The sequence below is a fragment of the Chinchilla lanigera genome, unplaced genomic scaffold (assembly GCF_000276665.1).
Source record: "Chinchilla lanigera isolate Chin_1 unplaced genomic scaffold, ChiLan1.0 scaffold00062, whole genome shotgun sequence".
Lineage (NCBI taxonomy): Eukaryota > Metazoa > Chordata > Mammalia > Rodentia > Chinchillidae > Chinchilla > Chinchilla lanigera.
The window spans coordinates 8,307,386-8,328,894 of NW_004955463.1; the positions used below are offsets into that span (position 1 = coordinate 8,307,386).

Here is a 21,509-nt window from a genome sequence, read left to right on the forward strand (position 1 = left end):
TAAGATATTCCAAAGTTAATCCATACAAACAGGAGCTCTTATTTTCTATCCTCAAATTTATTTTTCCTCTAACTTCTTATAGGATCAAGGCAGCTGTTCAAGACAACTAGAAGTCACATATGATTCCTCATGTATTATTGGGTGTAGGCCTTTCTTTATCCATTAGCCATTTATTCTCTCTCTTCACTACACTGAATCTTTCCCCTTTGCCCTATCTCGATTACCACTCTGTCCCCATACTCTAGTGCTATATAACGAATGTTTCTTAAGTGGATAAAGGTTTGTAATGAGGAAGTAAACAGACAGATTTAATCTTCAGGGTGCTCTTACAGTCTTTGTGAAATTCAAGATAGAAAAGAGACATTCCTTACTGCAAGAAGGAGAATGAATAGAAAAGACAAGTTTCTATAAGAGAAACTATCAACAAAGAGCGAAGAGTTACACACACCAGTCAGTGTGAGTGGGGTTCCTTGGAATTGTCTCTAAAAAGTTTCCATGTGTGTTGGGCATGATGGCTCGTGCCTATAGTCCCAGCTGGATGGGAGACTGAGGTAGGCAGAGTGGAAGTTCAAGGCTAGTCTGGGCAACTTAGTGCAATGCAGCCTCAAAATAAAAAGAGATGCGTATGTAGCCAAGTAATAAAGTACCTCTGGGTTCATTCTTCAGTACCAAAAAGTAAAAACATAAATGAATACATTCCCATGCATCTTTATAGTATAGGTATTCTTCTTCATGTTTGATGAAGTCTTTCAGAGACAGTAAATCATATCATTTTGAAAATATAGGGGTGAGCATGGGAACAAAACTGAAAGGAGTACTCTATCTTCAAATTAGTCAACAGAGAAAGAGTTTTCTATTGCTATTTTTCCCCAAGGATGGTAAAACAAACTGCTAAGAATTAGAGAGTTTGGCCAACTGACAGTCGGAACAGTTCAATATGGCTCTTACTGTAGTCTGTCCTCACTCCTGAAAAAGCAGAGTTAGCCTGTTAGTCAGCTTTTGCTAATATTCTTTACTGTTCTTACTTTTCCTAATTTTTAAGGGTTTTTTTAATCTGGAGAGGGGCTTCCTGTTTTCCCTGATTAACTGGAAATAATCCCTATCATTTGGTATAAGTTAAACCCAAAATTATATAATATGTTTTCCAACCTTATGGCATATGCTTTCCACTTCAGTGATGATTCCAGAGAAGTCAAAGGCACACTGTGCTTTTACTGCTTCTGCAAACTTACATTTTATCAGCTTTGGGAATTTTGTTCTGTCCAGGAAAGGGTAGTGTTTTAGTAACCAAGGAAAAAGTGCCACAAATATGAAGAACTGATACTGTGAAAACTCACTTTCCAAACTGATTTTTCTTGAAATTGCCTCAACTCTGAGTCATGGCAAAGAAGAGTGATTAGAATAATTCCGTACATTGCATTCAGTGACAGCAATTCTCTTATTAACATCACGGTTATATTTTGCTCATTTGTCAAGTTGGAGGAATTTTGTGAGAATGCTGTAATTTCTGTCTTCCTCTGCTCATTGAGAAAGTTGGGAAGAAATAGCTGTAAAAATAAGAGAGTTCCAGACTGACATGCATTGGGGGCTGACTTTTCCCTCTAGAGATACGTGTCTGCCTCGCGCACTTCATTTACACTGGAGTGTGGAGAGCTGCTCTTTGAGGCCTCCTCATCTTCCCTTCGGAGGGTTTTCCCCTCACCTGAGCAGTCATCAGTCAGGGAAATGTCTACAGAGTGGTTCAGCTGTGTGGTACGTGGCCAAATGGAGACAGAACTCTGCTCCGGCCCCCTGAGCTGGAGCAACCTACAAAGCATTTCTGGCAAAGAGCCAAAGAGGTTATCCTTGCTTTAGGAAAAAAAAAAGCACAATGGCTGAGATTGCAGCTCTCCATCCCTCGCTGGGCTGATTCATAGAGCAGCCTTGACATTGAGTCTCCGGAGAACTGTTTTCTTCCTAGTCCAGCTAAAAATATCCAGATTCAGATTTATAATGACAGGAGCTGATAAATTTGCTGGGGAAATGCAAGCAGTGTCACTGTCATGCTAGGGAACCTGTTCTGATAAATTGATGTAGGGAAAGAAATTGCCAAACATGGCAGAGACCCGTAGTGCCACTTCCCTGGGGATGATGAGCAAAATGAGCATGCTTTCCATGTCATCAAAGCTTCCTTTTTAAAGAAGAGTAGGAAGTAGAATATGTGAGATAAAACTAAGAATATAGAAAACACGTATACTCAAGCCATAGAACGGCATGACACAAAAGCAAGTCATCTTTTGTAAAATATTTTTGCTATTCTGTAAAACGTAGGTGAGGTCCCTTTTAAAATATGCTTGTCAAGATAACAACCCCACTTAAACAGCCTCACATTTCAATGAAGATTTGTGATTCAATTAGGATCCATTAATTTTGCACCTTATAAGAGACAGATCTTGTGTTGTTTTGTTTGAAGTTCAGTATCAAAGCTTGTCTTACCATCTTTTGCAAACCTGCCATTTTTTTTGCACTGTAATTGGCTGTTAGAATCACAGAAGTAACACAGAATGTCCCGTTTTACTAGCTAGCTTGAAAATAAGAGAATTAGGCTTTAACTATAATTTATTCCACAACCGCAGAGCACCTAGTAGAATCCAAGTATCATGACTGGCATTTTTCTAAAGTGATGAAGGTGTAGTGTACTGATAATGTGACACATATACATGTAATGAATTTAGTATAAATCAAATTGTAAATACAATAATTGGTGCATTAGCACTTGCTATGAGAACTGAACAGAGGCAACACCTTTGCTGGGAAAAAAACTGAGAAGCCTTCAGAGAAGAAATAAACTTTGTGCTTTGCATGATACAGTGAATGAGTGCTAGAAATTTCTAAGGGAAAGGAGTATGTCCAACCAGGGTGGCAGTGAGGTAGGAAATGTAGCACCAAAATTTAAGACTGAAACATGATTACTACAAGGGTTAAATAATTTTTTCTGGGGCTGGGGATTTAGCTCAGTGGCACAGCTCCTGGCTGGCAAGCATGAGATCGTGAGTTCGATTCCCGGTACCGGAAAACAAACAAACAAACAAAAAAAAGACAAACCCCCCCAAAAAAAAAACACCCAAAAAAACCCCACAATTTTTTCTTTGATTTTGCTAAACAACTTGGAAACAACTGCTACATTTGCTCTAATTAATTTAGATCATTAACTTTGACAATTACTGTTTGTCTTATTTCCTAGCGTGGCTCTGTGCCAACTCTGAACTGGCATCTAACTAGCAAGTGGATAGAACAGACCTGCAGTTACGTCCTTGTCAGACACTTGACCTAGAACGCATAATGGCATGGTTGCCTTCCCTACAGAAACCTTGTAGACCTGTATCCAGGAATGGACTTGTAATGATACAATTTGCTGTGCCATCGGTTATCCACACACTGTTATAAGGCAATTGCTAGTATTATTATCATAGTATCCTTGAATGAAGAACAAATGCCAGAATTTAATTTTATGCAGCATTTACTTAACACAGTTTTATGTATCTGATCATGTTTAATTCTTTCTTTCTAGTGGACTGCTTACTAGAACCTTGCATTCTTTTCGATTAGGCAGTAATTGGTAGTTTTATGGTCTCAATTTCAATAGCAAAGAAAAAACCCTTAGTATAAGGATTTTTATTCTGAGATTCAAAAGTAATTTCAGGCAAGGACTTCATGTTACTGTGAAAGATAATATAGCATAAGTGTGCATGTTGAAGAATTTGGAAGAAATAGATTTTTGCAATTTAATGCATCAACAAATAATATGGGTTGATGGCTGATGAGATAAATACAGGGAAGTATATGTTATAAAGCAAATAGAGTGGAATGTTATGATAAAATCTAGTTATGATAATATGGGGGTTGATTCTAAAATTAACTTTGTGTAATCTTTGTCTTTTATAATATAATTAGTGTTGAGGGGGAAAATATAGGGTAGTATAGACCAAAATTGGTTATCCATTTGCATAAGAATTATGGCATATTTAAAACAAAGAAAAACTTCTCTGATTATAAAGTGTACACACAATGAAATATCTAGGTCTAGGAACCAAAGATGCCCAAACTTCCCTCACCATCAGTTTATGGATGTATCTGATAAATCAGTGCTCAGGGCTGGGGATATAGCTCGGTGGCATAAGTGCCTGCCTGGCAAGTGCAAGGTCCTCAGTTTGATTTCCAATACCAAAAATAAATAAATAAATAAATAAACAAATAAATAAACTATTCACTGATAAATCAATGCTCATCCTAGGGAAAAAATACTTTACTACAAGGACTAGATCTTTAGGGCATTCAGCAATATGTACATAGGTTCTTTGGAGTTTTTTTTCTGTATAAAAATACCTATACTGTACCCTTCATAAAAAAAGCTAGCTTCTGCTGTTTGAGTTATTTCAACAGATAGAGAGGACTTCCTACATTCTGGGCATGATACTAAGCTTTGGGGATTAAATGAGGAAGTACTTTAGAAAGTTTAATGCCAAGAAATGGAGAAGAGGTATGGATAAGATGATATGATACTCATACAAGGACTTAAAATGACCGTGAAAGACCGGAAGAGGCAGCAGTCACTGGTCTTATTAGCTAGGCAATTTGAGGTAGGTTAATTACGTTTGTTCTTTCATTTGTAAAATCTGGCCAACAATATCTGTTAAATCTATTGTCTTTTAAATAGCAAGATCTTAATGAATAGTTATTGATATCTTTAGCGTACAGAGGCAGACCAAATTGGGAAAAATTAATAATGCATAAAAATTTGCTTGACAGGTGTCCTTCTCTCTCCCACCCCTTCCTCCTGCCCCACCTATTTGCTGTCTTATTATAGTTCCAGAATCATTCCTGGTGGTTAGGCTTGTCCACTTGACTGGCTTGGGCATTGCTACAAGGTTGGTAAAGTGCACTTCTGGATGTGTCTGGGTAATGCAACTGCTGTGAAGCAAGAACACAGACTTTGCCATGGATTTGGGTCAGATACTGCATTGCAGCTTCAATCTAGACCTGAGGACACTGAGTATCTTGAGAGACATGACTTGTCTCAGGAAACACAGCTAGCCAATGTTACAGTGAACAAAATATAGACTGATAAATCTATTATGAAAAGAGATTGGGTAATTGTTATATTACCTTGAAGATGTAGTTTACGACTTCCTAGGAAGTAAGAGAAAAATGCTTAGAAATATTTTTATATTATTAGCAAAGAACATCTTTAAGTGTGCCTAAATATAATGGACTGCTAGACTGCCAAGAAGCATTTGTTAGCTTGTACTGTATTAAGCTTCGTCTGCTGAATTAATTGTTGTGGCAGGGTTCATCCTTGTGATGTGGGTCATTGTTTACTAATTAAATTATTTAATTTTTAAATTTATATGATAATATCTATATAGCATCTGTATTAATTCTAAATATACATGTATAGATTTAGAGATAGAAATGAGTGCTTCTCCATTTGTAAAGATGGAATGAGTATTCTAATAACTCATCAGTCTTTGTATCTTACTGGATACTCTGTGAAAGAGAGTGCTTTTCCTTGAGAGGGATAACTTTGAACTCAAGTATCTGGATGTGCTGACAATTGAAGCCAATGGCCCCCACTGGCTTGGAACTCAAGTACTTTGTCTGGACTCCTCCAAGCCTAGCAAAGATGGAAATTCTTTACATTAGGCATTTATATTTGTTATCACAGAGGAGAGGAAAAAGAGAAATAAGAGATACAGAGGGAGGAGAAAAGGAAAGAGATCATTTGTGTGATTTTGCTGTAGAAAATGTTAAATTATTGGGTCCTTGATACTATTACATTTTAACAAAATAAATGTCATAAAATAAAGGATTAGTAATATTAGAATAAAATAAGTCAGATGAAATCAGTGAAAGAAATAAGTTGGCCCTTACTGCAGAGTTTAAGACACATCAAAGGATATTTCCAGCACACAGCTTGGATCCTTGCATACTTTGATTGAGAAGCCTTACATGTAGAAGAGTGTATACACAATCTCAAAATAATAGAAGAGCAAACATGCCAGAGCACAGAGCACAATTTCTACGAGACAAGAAAGAGAGAAAAAAGTCAGAATCATGTTGTGTTTGGGAAGGTATTGGTTTTTGCTCTCTTGAGCCAAATGTAAAAAGTACTATTGATTAACAGGTTAGGTCTTGGGAGAGGAGGGGATGGAGGGGATGGAGGCACCACGTGTTCATAATCTCAACTATTTGTGCTGTGTCAGGCAGGGCGCCCTTCTAACTGGGAGTAAGTGATTCTCCCACTGTTCTTTCCCAGTCCTAAAAGGTAACAATTGAGGCAGCTGCTTACAGGGTGTTTTTCAATTGAAAACCTCAACAGTGGAGAAGTCTATAGCTTCATTCTGTGCAGTGTTCTTCATTTCCTAATTGTGAAAATTATATTCCTGCATATAATGCAAACAGCTGATAATGTGACTTGTCATTGTGACCTTACCATGTTCAGTATGTTAAAAGAAGATCAATATTAAGGCTGAGGGCATAGCTTAGTGATCAGACACTTGCTTAGCATGTACCCGGCTCTGGGTTCTCCCAGCACACGCTATGCTCCAGACAGAATAGGGAGAGAGTGGGGAGGAGAGGCAGAGAGACAGAGACGGACAGAGATAGAGAGAGACTAAGACAGATGGAAGGTGTCAGTGTTCATAAATATGGTGTAGTGTGAATGTATAGACACAGGACTGCTTTATAAGGGGAAAGAAGGGAAAGAAGAACCAACTTTCAATAAGATCTTCTGTGCACTCTGAATGTACTACTTGCTTTAATTCTCACACACTCTTTCTCACAACAGTCTTTCAAAGTAAATAATAAAAAGGTGGTGACTCTTTTAAGCTGTAGAGCTGGGATTTGCACCCAGATCTGCAAGACTAAGTTCCATTTCTGTCCTGTTGCTTCATTTGTGTGTCAACTGGCTCACAATTTTTTCAGCCATTAGATGGATAAAAGATGGAAAATAAACAGATTCAAACAAGGTTTTTACTTCGTTAGCTGCTAGTACTTAAACTATTAAGTACATGAGATTTGGAGAACATGCATGGATTTTGATTACTCAGTCTTCCGTGAATCATTGAATCATGTTATTTTTACTAGGAGAAATAGAGAAGAAAAATCTCTATAGTTTTCTAAAAGTATTAGCTACAGGGTTCAGGGAAAATCTGAATACTGACAGTGATGTTGCCAAATTTGGTCAAATGCCGTAATGTTTTCTTATTATAAAAATGGTAAGGATTTATTGTTAGAAAAGTCTAAGAACCTTGAACTGGCAAATTCACATGAGCAAGTTTTTTGTTTTGTCTTTTTTTTGGCAAATTTTGTAAAGGAGTTCTGAGATGAGGTGACTTGAGACCAGAGACAATTTTGAGTGTAACATACATACCCACACCAAACACTTCATGTAATTAACTACCCAGGCAAATCATGCTTTGCTAACCCAGCAAAACATGGTTTACTCATATCTCTATTTTTTCTGTTTTCAAGACATTTTAACATTGCTCACTTAGTCTTTTACCATCACAATCTATACCAGCCAACATATTTTAAAGCTCCAAGAGAGATGGATCATCATTCTGGGGTAGCATTACATAGTAGAGAGATAAGTGGAGCTCCATATGTAATGTTAACTTTCTAGTGGCTCCATATCCTAGAAGTCACTTCATCCTAAATTAATGTCTTAACATATCATTAATATAAAATACCATTATTGAGATAGCCTAAACATTTCAGTAAGCCTCCAAAATATATAGGGAGGGTGTACTTACGGCAAACCCCATATTAGTCAAGCCACAATAACCACGCATGTGTAGGGGCTCCCATGTTGGTCTAAGAGTAGGAAATCACTCAGGGTGTTCATATAATATGTTCTCTATCATTCATCATCTCCTAGATTTACCGGTGAGGGGATGACATTATTTCCATTCCACCGGAAAAAGTGAGGGTCCCAGGCACAAATATGTGAGGTGAAGACCTCAGAGAGAATTTCTACATGGCCTTTTGTTAAAAGGAACTGCTTTCCCTTTTTTCAGGAGCAGTAAGCTATCATCCCTATCATTCAGTTCAATATCTATGTAAACACATCTACTTAAATGCATAAGTATATGTAGAATTGGCACACATCCCAGAACACAATACACTGAAACTTTTGATAAAGATAATAGATAAATGAAATGAATGGCTAATAATCTGTTTGTTTTTTTTAAATAGGCTTAAAGACTCAGATAAGAATAGAATATAAGAAAGAACAGGAAAAAAGCCTCACTTCCTGGCCATCTGTAATTTGCAGACGAAAAACAAGCAAAACAGTACCCCACTAGGCACATGGCTTATCATAATCTCTCTGGATCCTGGATCTTACTTTGTTTACATCTGATAAATGCAAATGCTCTCTCACAGAGATGAAGAGGAAATGAAGTTATTTATCCAAAGGATCTTGTACAGGGCCTGGCACATACAGGTTACTCCATAAATACTAGTTTCTTTCCCCTTCTTTCTCCAAATCCTTGATTGTATTTTTTACTCTTAACTCATGTGTCTTCAAACATTCTTTCAGCAAATGCACTGGACTCGATTATTTAAGTTAAACTTCTCTAGCACCTTTTCATTTTGTAGTGATTAACACAATCTAATTAAAATTATAAAACTATCAATCTAGTTTCTAAAATTACGTGAAAGCAAACACCTACTGAATACTTAGAATATTTCAGCAGCAGGTTCCGGAAAAAGGACAATGAATAATATAAGACCCGTAAGGGGTCTTACCTTAGTTTCATCTGTGGACTCAAGTTACTACGCAATGTCACTTCACACTTGCTTTGCTGAATGGGAGGAGGCTCGGAATCCCAGGAGAATACATCACAATGAGTTAGAGAAATACCAGGTACCACATTAAGTTGCAACCATTTCAGCCCATAATCTAGACAAGTATACCCAGATAAATGCAAGATTATCCTTAAGCCTTTTGAAATATTGAGTATAGCCTGCTGGCCCCAGCTGACACTTAAATAAAAAAAAGAAAAATCCAGGGATTTAGAGATTCCGCATGGGAAGCTACCATTTTAGGGAATATAGGCTGAGGGTTTCATGAAAACAGAGGGGGACGCAGAATGGCACAATGAGATTTGCCTTTTGGAAGCAGGCCTGAGATGGCAGCATTGCACACTCACCAACCCAGGTGCAAAGTCATAGGAGAGTTGCATGAAAGTGTGGCTGGGAGGATGAGGACAGGGCAGGTTCGGGACTCCTAATACAGGTTGAATGTGAGATATGAAAAGGATGCAATCTGTACCATTCCGAGCCATTTAGTCACACTGTCTCCTTTTAAGACCTGTGGGGCACTGGTGTTTTTAATTCACGCTGTGCTTCATTAGGCTCGGACACCTCCCTGATAATCCTTGAGGTCCTGGGAGCAAATGAGTTTGCCTGGGGGGGTGAGCAAAGACGTGGACTGAGAATGAGACACTCAGGGATGGTATGCAAAGGGATCTGTGAAGAGCCACTTGCTCCTCAGCCATTTCTGCACGTCTCTGCGTTTCCTGCAGACTTTGGCCAGCTTCTGATGAAATGCTCCTGCCCCCGTGACACTCAGTCCTCCAACCCTGGAGCTTCTTCTGTTCTTTTCTTCTGAGTCATGTTAGAGTCCAGAATAATCAACTTTATCCTCCCCTGAATCATGCATCTCTTTGTAACTGCCAATGATTGTGGTTTCCAGAATAAAAAGCTACTTTTGTCAGCTTATTGTTAAAGAAGTGATAATTCGCAGAGCTCAGAGTGTTATACTCAAGCTCAGTGGATGATGAGGACTTTTCCAAAGAAGGAGCTCAGCCCCAAACGTTTGGGACACTTCTCTTTCTCGTCCCACTCCCAGGTGAGGGCGTGTTACATAAAATTGCACTAAGCCACCCTTGCAGCATCTGTGGTTAAGGATGCAGTAGATACAGTAAGATTTTGTAAACACCCTCAGAGAAGGGTTATTCTCTCACCATGCAGTTATACTTTGTTGTTTTTCTATTCCTCCTCATTTATCTTTGGTTTGCTTTCGCATTTTAATAGCTGTCTAATGATATGCCTCACAGTGAAACTTTAAAAATGACCTTTAGTCTTTGGCATTTCTTTTTCTTAGTTTCAAGAAGTAAGATTTGAGAAGATGATTTGTGTTAAGAGGTTTATGTACACTGAATGTGGCTTTAAATTAAAAGTAACTTAATTTACTCAGAGTAGCAGAGTCTAGTACATTTAAATTGGTTTAGATGTGCAAACTTCACTTTGAAGTCACTATAAATCAATGCCAATAGAGCAAAAAGCATTCTCTACTCTCTTGCTTTTCCTTTCTGAAGGATTTAGAAGGTTAGAAGAAAATTCAATCAGTATAAGAAGAAAAACCAATTGCATCATAACCAAAAAAAAAAAAAAAATGTAAAGACATATATCTTTACACATTGGTTCTCCTACTTAACCCTCAGTTTTTAATTCTTATTTTTATTTGTACGTATTTGCAATACAGAATGATTGCATTCCTCACGGGTAGTTGGCTCATGTATACAACACATCTTAATTATTATTTCTATGTGCCATGTCCTTTGCCCTCTCCCTCTCCTCTGTCCATCTCTTGGTCTTCCTCCTACTTGCAAAAGATCCAGCTCCCTGAAGTTTATTCAAGTGAATATAACTTGCTTAGCACAATATTCAGTAGAAGTAGGTTTACTTAAAGCAATAAAGAAGTTAGTTGTTCTCCTCATCTCCCCTTAAAATTTTTTAGGTGGAATACTTAATATGAAAGTAGTACGTCACTTATTCACAAATATTTTGTAGAGGATGTACGTAGACTACAAGATGTGAAACTGTACAGTTTCTTTGGTGAGATACCAACCACATATAGTCAGCTAATGCTAGTCTTGGAGGAAGGGGTTGTGTGAGATTTGGTATATGTGTGTCTGTCCCTCTGCTGGAATGTAGCCGTTCTTCCCAACCACTCCTTGGAAACGTCAATGTGAGTTTCTTTTAAAACCAAGGTCAGTGAAGATAGGTTTCCCTTTGTTATGGTTTATATCTGAACGTCCCCATAGAGTCTAATGTGCTTAGAGGTGGGTCTTTAGGAGGTGGTTGGAACACAAAGATGTGATACTCATCAAATGGATTAGTCCATACTGAGGTTATAGCCATAAATGTGATAATGGGAAGAAAAGCCTGCTTGGAGGTGAGTCACTGAGGGTGTGACCTGAATGGGTTTGTTTCACTCCTCTTCCCTTGATCTCTGTCTCTGCTTCTTGCCACCAAGCTATGAGCTGTTTCTTCTCTGCCATGCCTCTCTGCCATGCTGCCCTGCCTTGGAGCCAATCGTGAACTTAAACCTCTACAAACTGTGACGCAAACTAAACACTTCCTCCTTAGGTTGTAGATGTTGAGGGTATTGTGTCTCAACAATGAGAAAGTAACCAAGGCACAATTAATGCACCTAAAAGCAAAAAAGGATGACTGTTTTCCAAGGGCAATGCCTAGCAGATCTTGGCCTTCCAGTCAAATGTTTCATTCGCAGTTACATGTTTACATTTAAGTGTGTTATTTGGTAACATTCTTTATTTTAGAGGTGAGACGCTAATCAAAAAGAAGGACCATAACAACATTGTAACCTATTTTCATAAATATGCTCATTTAAGAATGAAAACATAATACTTGTAAATAAAAATGTATCTAGTGCTTGCTTTTTAGAAGGGCCTCCTGTGATACTTGCTTACTTATTGGGAAGCCTTGTGTGTTTTTAATAATAGTAAAAATATAATGGATTATGATTATGAAGAGGGTGGCTCTGATATCTGACTGTAGAAGCGGTCTGTGGACCTCAGGTTATCTCTTGTCCGATTATATTTATTTCATATAAGGCACTAGGGCATAACATTCTATTGTGTTAATGACATTTGAAAAATGAATTGTAATTTGTGTGTGTATGTGTGCATGTGTGTGTCTGTGATAACTAGCTATAAAAAAGTATCAGAATTCCAGGAAATGCCACAGTTGGGGGTGTGAATCTAGGATATTGGGTCTTCAACTTATTGGTTGTATGATCTTGAACAAGTTTTTTGAGTGATTGGAGGTCTCTTTCCTCATCAGTTCAATGGAAATAACAATGGTAAGTGTCTTTTAAAGCTCAGGTGAGCAGAAAATGATATAGCACATTGAAAAGCACCAGAAGAGAGGAAACTGTGTGTGTTGGTTTCACTGCAGACATTTTTTGCTCAGAATAAAATGAAGGACGATTTTCTTCCCAGCAAGGGGATATCTTTGCTTTTCAGACTGATATTCAAATACGGTAAAAGAAATAAAATTTACAAGGAGAAAATAGGAGTTATGAGATTGTAAGAATTTAAAACAGTTATGGCAGTGTTTGCTTGCTTTCAGTTGTACAGATAAATCTCTTGGTGCATAGTGACTAATCCAGCACATATATAACTATGTGTAAGGTTGAATTAATCAAGGAAATGTAGATTGCACTAATATTATTTATATGGATTTTCATATATTGTATCCATGCCTACTTCCTTCCCGTGGTGTTTTATGTAGGCATTACTCAGAGACATTCAACTTCAGTACATCTTTTTTACAATGTCTGAATGAAAATCCCAAAGCTGGTTGCTAAAATGTTTTGAAAGTCATATTCCTTTTCAAACCATGTGAGGGCAGTTATCAGAAATGACTTGTAATTTTCCAATAATAGGAGTTCTGGAATTATGAAAGCTAAGTGAAAAGACCTAGTTTTTAAACCTTAAAAATTACCCCACTAGTTAATAAATTAATGTCCCTATCAAGAGGTGCTCAACAGTGGCCTGAGAAATCACCTACTTTTAGAAGATGTGAAGTGAGATGAAACTTACACTAAATGACCTATAAGGGACCTACATACTCTGAGCTTTTTATATTTTCAAGAGTTATTTTCACTGTCATTTAATGACCAAATCCAATTGCTTGTCTAGGGAACCAATTCAGATTAAAGGAAATTTCAAAAATACCCAAGCAATCAATATCTAATTCATTTAAGTCCTGCTTCGTCCTGGGCCTGCTGGGTTTAAGCCTGGAGTTGCTGCCATCTCTCTTCTATTCAGACACTTTGGGAAAGCAGCCATCTTTTTAGATCTATTTTCTCCCTGAAGCTTGGATGCTATGTCTGTATAAAAAAGATGTGACATACTAGGCCTAGTGTATTAAAGCCTCTTCTAAGAGACTCAATATAACTTTGGGAAGGCTCTTTTTTATTTAAAGGAGAAAAGAGACAAAAGTAGAGGTGGACATATTATATAGATAAAGAAATGCAAGAAATTATTATAAAGCGACTATTCATTCTTATAAATTCAGTGCCTTACCATTTGAGCTGGAGCAATGATTTAGATCTTCAATTAAATGTGTTTTATTTCCCACTACTCAAAGAAAAAAATTAAGGTTCGTTTTTCTGATATTGGTTGCAATCATGTATTGCTGCCCTGGAAATGTCTTGTAGTGACCAGTGCCAGCTGATTATAGCATGTAACTAGTGTCAGTAAAACAGAAAGGCCAATTAGCAAATTTGGAAATGATCTCTTGATTTCATTATTTTCATGGTCTAAGCAACAAAGTGCATCAGCTAAATTAGCATGTTTCACTATTTTGAGTGACTAAATTGTACTCTATTTTTTTTTTTATTTCAGCAGTTTAATATCTGAATTTTTCATTTTGGATTGCCTTAGAGTATACCAGTTATTCTGAATATAAGGACAGTTTGTGAATCAACAAGACCAATAATGATGTCAAAATATAAACTAGCTTGAGTGTAAATTTGATATCTCCACATGTATTATGGCTTTCAAAATCAAAATGAGATGAGCCAATTTTATTGATGATATATAACTTCTGTTTGCCAAAGAAATCTTCCATCCTCATGGGTGTTATGTGTCTCTTTTCAGTGTCATAAAGCAATCATATAGTTTTTAAATTTTACTTTCTATCAAACACAATGAAATAAAACAGTTTGTGTTTTTATTGTACTTTCCATTACCAGAAGTTCATAGGCACTTGGTTAGAATACTTTCAGCTTCCACTAAAACTGGGAAAGTTCATTGATTAAGAGAGTTCAAAAGTAGAAGTTATCTCCATAACTCCAAGTTAGTCATACCATATAAAAGGATGAGTTAGAATTTACCCTATTAAAATGTTCCTGATGGTATTGAGATAAACATTATATATAGGCAAGTTTGACTTCATTAGTAATGGGTAGAAAGTATATTAGAGGGAACTAGGGTTGATGCTTTTTTCACATTTGCATATTCTCTTCCCTAAAGATGCCATTGGTAGCCATGATGTTACATCAAGAGTGGTACATACCACCAGTTTGGAGCCCCAGGCTCCTGACAGGATAAATCAGCTTGGAGCTGTCAGGCTATCCAACACATATAACTGTGGGAATGGTACTGGTTATTGTGAAGCAAAGGAAAAACAGCTACAAGGCACAGAGGGAAGTTAGTAAGAAGGGGTTAATGTGATGTATAGTGTCCTGGCAGCAGACAACAAATGCCAGTAAGGATTTCATGTCACAGGATTCTGGGAAGATATGGGAAAGAACCATAATAGATGAAGGAGAAAATATTTGGAGATATGGGCAAGGCTACTTTATCGGAGAAGTGTATTATAAAAAGAAAGGAGCCTAGAATAGGACTAAGATTCAGTGACTAAATTTTAGTCTCACACAAATGATTTTCAAGAGTGCTAGATCCTACTCCTTTTTATGAGTAGGGGAGTAAAACCAGACATAATACTAAGCATTTTACAAAGATGATCTTTTTTCTTTTGAAGCCATGAAATCAATAGTGTGAGGGTTTTTTTTTTAGATGGATGAGGAAACAAAGCTACATGAAAGTTAAATTACTTGCCTAGAGTCACATAGCTGTTAAGTAAGAGAGCAAATATACCTGCCCGGAGAGTTTGACTCTAAAGCTCAGGGTGATGAACATGCTGTTCTGCCGGGCACACTGTGAAAGTCTTCACTGTGACACATTTGGATAAAGCAGGAGCACAGCTGGGATAAAAAGTATAGCAGAAAAAAGGCTTCATCGTTAGGGTCAAAGCACAGGAGCATACCAAGGCCAACGCTGGAGCAACTTGGGCTGAGTTATTAGCTGTGATCTTGTTAATATCTTTTTTGCACATAGACCAAGTGGGTCTACTTCAAGGTGAACAGTTGGATACCCAGGGAGTGTATCCATAACTGGGCTAGGACTAGAAAATGGAGGCGAAGAAAGAGTGGCATCTCAAGAAGAATGGTGCCCAGGACATAATAGGCATTTCACAAATGTCTGGGCCTAAATAATTGAAACAGTGTCACACCTTTCCAAGGGCCTATTGTTATGACTTGCATCTAGATGTCCCCCCAAAGCCTCATGTGCTCATAGGTCAGGTTTCATAGCTGGCTGGATCAAGGTATGTGATACTGTGATTAAGGGTGTATGGTACTGGTTTAGTCCACTAATTGGTTTATCATTGTTCTGGGTGTGGATAACGGGGAATTTCATCCTGGGTGTGAGTGGAACCATCCAAAAGGCTTGTAGCCTGGAGAGGATAAGAGGAAAAGGGAGGTTTGCTGTCACTTCTTGCTGCCTACCTCTGTTTTCTGCAGACTGGTTCTCCCGCAAGATTCCCCTCTGTTATGCCACTCTGTCTTAGACCCAGCTGACTATGGCCTGGCACTTCATATGGGCTTACATGAGGCTAAAATAAACCTTTCTGATGGTACTGTATGAGGGCAAAATAAACCTTTCCTGCTTTAACTTGTGAGTGTCATATTTTGTCTGACTGAACACAAATAAATTAAGACAACTGTCATTCTCAAAACTTCTTTAATGAAAGGTGTTTATTTCAAGAATAATCCTCCTCTTCATTATGCCAAGGGAGATGTTACTTTACATGATTGTTCAGCAATGAGAGTGAGATTTACTTTTTATTCTACATTCTTTGTAGTGTATTTTATCATGTTCATATCTTGCCTTAACAAACACAGTAAATGAAAAAGATTCATTTATTTTTTAATTTAGACTGAATGCCATGTTTCTACAACTCCCCCATGTCTTACCATGTGGAAATTGAGGGGCTCAAACCTCAAAGATTCTGGGTACTTAATCACCTCTCCCATGCCTACTTTATGTTATGGAGCAATAATCTAACAAAGGCAACAAGATTGCAGGACATTATACAGGCATAAAACAATACTAGAATTTCTGTTCAAGGATTTATGTGAAGACATTTGATAGCCAAAATTCCAGAAGAGATGCCATATCTTTGAAAATTGCATACGCTATGTCTCATTTCCAATTGTGCCTATATATATTTGAGACATTTTTCCTATTATCCCTGCTTATAGTTTCCTCCCTGTAATTCACTGCACAGTGCTTCTTAAGGGAGTTAACTTAATTTATTTTAATCTTAGAGCATCAGGCTTCCCTCAGCCAATTCTGAACTGCATTTTCCTATTGAATGGGTTTGGCACATTCTAGATCTAGTGAAAATAACCTGAGTGTATTACACTGAAGTAACATAGTAATAGAAAGAAGTTAAGTAAATATCAATATTGGAGAAAGTTCATAAAATGTTTGAACAAAATTGCAGTCCATACTCAATTCTCAGTGGTAGTTCTTCTACACCACGAAATCGTAGCTAAAGTCAACTTTGGTTCTGCTCTAATGGAGAGGAATAGTGGCACAAATAACCCTAAACCGTAGATAATTCAAATGCATTTATACTTGCCTTTTGAATGGATTTTATGATAATTTTCACAGCACATTGCTTTTCTAATTATGTTTTGTTTTGGATAATATTGAAATTAATTTGTATTTAGTGATCTGATGGGTTAGAAAGGAGCCCCGTGAGTGTACTAGAAAACCAAGCTGTGGATGATCTTCAGTACATTACACACTAGAAAGTGGAACAGTTCAAAGGCTTATCAAAGTGGGAAGAATCTGACTAGTGGGCCAACAGCTCCAGGGCCTCAGTTTCATGAAATCAGTGTGTTTCTCTTTCTTTTTACCTTTTTACTTCCTCCATTCCTCCATTTCTCCTTTTACTTATTTTCCTCCTCTTTCTCTTTTTTTTTTTTTATTTCTTGGAGACATAGAAAGTGAAAGAAAAAGAGAAATTAAGTACATCGGTATTAGCTCTAAAGGAGTTAGAAGTATTTGGTTCTGGGTAGCCTCAGATTGTAGAGCCAGAAGCAATATGAGTGGTCAAGGGTTGTAATACTAACAAGAGACAGGAAAGAAAGCACAGCAGGGGTCAAAGCTGAGCAGCAAGGAAATAGCTCTTAATAGGAGGTTTCCATAGGTCCAAGCAAGACAATTCTTTAAAGGATTAGTGTCCAATCAAGCATCCAAATTTCCAGCAAAATGACAAGACAGAGTGGGGAAGGAATGAGAAGAAGGCAGGTCTATCAAAACAGTGGCACACACTGGTAGCAAGAAGTGGGTATAGCTACTAAAGCAGGATTTCACCCCACCAAGAAGCCAGCAGTCTGCACAGCAGCACGTTGGCATGTCTAACAAAGTCATGAAAGGCAAAAAGAAAACACACACACACACACACACACACACACACACACACAATGCAGCCATTTCTATGACTAAAGGTAGTGCCCCAAATCCCACAGAACCAGTTTTAAGATACAGTATTGTAAAAGAAAGTCTCGAACCCTCTCAGACAACGTCACGGAGATGGAAATTCTGGAGAAGAAAGAGGTTGTAACCTCCTAAAGCTCAGCATTCAGTTTAAGATCTCTCAATTGCTGTGGACAAAGCTGGACCTAATCCCTAGGTTCTTCAAATTCCCTCTTAAAACAATGGCGAAAGGAGAAGCACGTCCCTCCTTTTCATTGGTTTCTACAAGTATAACAGGGTTAAGAAGTTTCAAAAATTTCCACAGATCTTAAGGAAGAAACAAATGCATTCATAGAAAGCAAGCTGGGTAAAAATTGGTATGCATGTCAAATACTAGATAACTGCAATTTTCAGATATTATGGACTGACCTTGGTTGGGTATTAGCAACTGTCAGGACTGCTATCTCAAGAGGGTGTGGTAACCAGAATGTCATGATTGATTTCACAAATATCTGCATGGGTGAAGGAAAGTGAAGTGCTGACAAGTCTGAGTCACATTTGCTGTCCTTAGTGAGTACTCATCTCATTCCCAAAGAGCCAGTATAAATTATTGTTCTATTTTCCCTTGATCTATTATCGAATTATTATTAGGATAATTAAAATAATTACGATGAGAAGCTGCACATAAGCACAGACCCTGACTGATCATTCCACAGGGTATCCTCACATAACCTGTGGCCTGCCTTCCTGGCCTCATTTTGTGAATCTTCTGTCTGAACTTGCAGAGACCTCATACAGGACCACCAGAAGGAATTACCGGGGTTCTCTAGGTCCAGGAAGAAGAAGCACTCTGTTAAACATCAAAATGGGACTAGACTTCAGTTGGAAGTAGAAGCCTCTTCTGCAGCTGGTTGGCATAAATGTAGTCATTGACACAAGAGCTCAGCTTTTCTCTGAACTGGGGAAGAGGCATTACCAATTACAGGCTTTTCCTATGGCCGCATCTTTGCTATCACTTACTTGGAAGAATGTGCACATCTGTGTTAGAAGAGTGACATCTGCTCAAGACATTCCAATTCCTCAACTCTCTCAGGTGATCTCTTTCTCCTCTCTCTTCTAGTTGTGTTAAGCCAGTCACTGGAGCATCACCAGTAAGCTTACTGCACCTTCCAAGTCTCCAGAAAGAGATGGTCTGCTGTGTGTTCTCAGGAGTAGCTATATTGTCTGTTTATCCTCTGTGCCATCCCTCCCTTCTGCCTGCTCCCAGTTTTTTTCTGAAATTTGATCTTATACAACAAGTGAAAGTGCTGCTGAGTTTTATCTCAAACTGATGATGTTTCTTATGTTGAAACATTACATTCTAATAATTTAATACCCTTATCATGTTGGAATAATTTTTTCAGTAGCAGAAACCATTTTATTTGTGTTATTTCACATTTCAGAGCAATTTGGACCTTAGGTGTGAGTCATTTCATGACCCTGTCAAAGTCTTTCAGGGGTGAAGTTAACTGACTGAACACCAGCAAATCCTGAAATGTTTGATGATAATGATCTCAAAGGGGACTGTCTGATGTACATGCCACTTGAGCATATCTCTCCAAATACTGCTATTGCCCTCCTCTGCTGTGACTGGTTCTAGACAGGAGAAATGGAAACTCATTTTGGAAGACATAATGGTGTCGAATAGTACCTAGCTGCTAGATATGTACACCGTCTCAAACCTGTGGATTTCTTCTCATTTTCTGTCTCTCTTTTGCTTCTCTCCTTTATGCAGAGAAAAGCCCAATTTCCTTGTTTCTTTCTGAAGTTCCCCATTTTTAAAAAAAGAGTCAAGAAAGAAATAACAAATAATAGCTCTCATGGATGAGTGTGTCTTTCGGATTTCTGCCAGTTTGTGAGTGTGTGTGTGTGCTGAGTGGGGAAGAGTGGGTGGTATATGTGAGGAATCCATCAGGCAGAGCAACCTTGCTTCATGCCCCTCTCACAGTTGTAGAACTAAGGTATGAGCAGGTGATTTGATACTATCTATATTTAGTAAATCTATGGTTCACCAGTTTGTTTATCCTAAGGAAGCATACATAAAGTTATTGGCAAGTAAAATATATACACAATAATTTCTTCTTGGGGTTAGTATGAGGACACTATGAATGATGGCCAAACGTGTCTTTCATACTTTCAGTATTTTTGTACTGTGGTCTATCTGGCAAATATTAATTCCTCTTTTGCAAGGCTTCTGCAAATGCAGACTTCTCAGTCAGTTCAGATACATTTATTGGCCATTTTCAGGATGTGATGGAGACAAAAGGAAGTTCTTTAGCTTTCCAAATATCTATCTTTTAAATGGTTTCTGAGCTTTTATTATCACCTCTCCATTTCTGCATACTCCACAGACATCACTACCCCGTCCTTATTGAACTGCAAGTAAATGGTTGAGAACAATTTGGTAATACAGATTAACACAAGCTGCAGTGTCAGAGTTCAGGGTAGCAGGAAGAAGCTCTAGAAGTAGCCCTAAGGAAGGTGATTGTTTTTAAGGGAGAATTTCAGATTCCTGCAATAGACACAATTGGGCCTGAGCACAAGTCACATGAGTTTGGACACTGTATGCAGCTCAACAAACTTTACATCATCATTATCTTTTCTTTGCTCTGCTTCTGGCCACTCCTCTGGCTTGTCATTGGTTACTATTTTGAGGGGATCTTGAGATGTAAATCTTCTACCCTGCCTTAGCCACTTTATGTGATCATGAGACAGTAGTTATGACCACTGTTTTTCCCCAAGTGCAGGCCGCGCTGCACGACATACTTGAAGCCTTGGATGCTGTCCTATACAGCAGCATGTCCTTGTGCCTCAATCTAACACCTATATCAAAACAACCAGAGATAGATTTGGGACTCTTCAGGATAATCATTCGTACTTCTTTTCACTTCCTGGAGACCGTCAGGCATTATTCAAAGGGCAGGCTCCTTTTGGTTGGCAAACTTCACTTCACCTTTAGGTCTGTTGCCCGACTGACTCTTGTTTTCCACTGCAGGCGTGACTCTAAGCCTAGATGTCTTGTTCAAGAATTGTTAGCAAATCCTCTGTCTTCTCCACATTCTCCCTCTGCTTTTGAAACCTGGATCTCCTTGAAGGACACGTTAGTTTTCTGCATCCATTTCTCCCCTATCATCACGCACACATAGACAAACACATACACACAGTTGGAGAATAGGGGTGGTTAATCTAGCAGCTTCCTTCTTTCCCACTAGAATTTTTGAGTATTTTTCATACTCTGTCCATGCAGAAAAAAGCTCCTGATAATGTATCTTCTGTGGACAATTATGCCGTGGAATGCACACCATTTTCTTTCTCCTTGTAGCACACTTATGGACTTGGAAATGTTTTCTATCCATAGCCATAAATGAGTTGGGAAACATTTTTAAGGCCGACCTTGAATCTCTGCCTTGCTAGTGTATGATATTTTCATTTACTCAGATAATCCACTAAAGAGCCCAGCTTGATAGTCCCTTGACTAGGCTCTTTTAGGGTCCTTTCTCCTCACACAGCCACAGGAATCTACTTCCTTGGTCTCTTGTCACAAATAGAGTTGTATCGAATTTTCTTTCTCAGTGAGAACTCATACCCACACTTCCTCTCAGGTCTGCCTAGTCTTTCACCCATTTTGAACTTCTACTCTAGAGGCTTTTATTTGTTCCATGTTTTCCAGCATCTTTGGCAATCATTTGCAAGACTGCAATGTTGATCACTTGCATTTCTCTCTCACCGGCTCCATCCCTCCGTGGCCCTAAATTGTATCCTCTTTACAAAGCCTCAGCCCTGGAGCAGTCCTCTTAGTGAACTTTGCTACTCACACAACCATCAGAGCCACTGGTTAAA

At 38.2% G+C, this 21,509-nt stretch overlaps 2 protein-coding genes across 4 annotated transcripts in view; one reads left to right on the plus strand and one right to left on the minus strand.

The window, feature by feature from the left end:
- The window catches only part of Nrg1 (neuregulin 1), a 1,027,681-nt gene that overhangs the window by 297,950 nt on the left and 708,222 nt on the right, over window positions 1–21,509 (plus strand). The gene's annotated exons all lie outside the window — the stretch shown is intronic.
- The window catches only part of LOC102030396, a 194,497-nt gene continuing 174,589 nt past the window's right edge, over window positions 1,602–21,509 (minus strand). Inside the window, 2 exon segments of the mRNA XM_013521485.1 lie at window positions 1,602–1,848; window positions 8,791–8,944. Of these exon segments, the coding sequence (XP_013376939.1) occupies window positions 1,602–1,848; window positions 8,791–8,944 (401 nt within the window).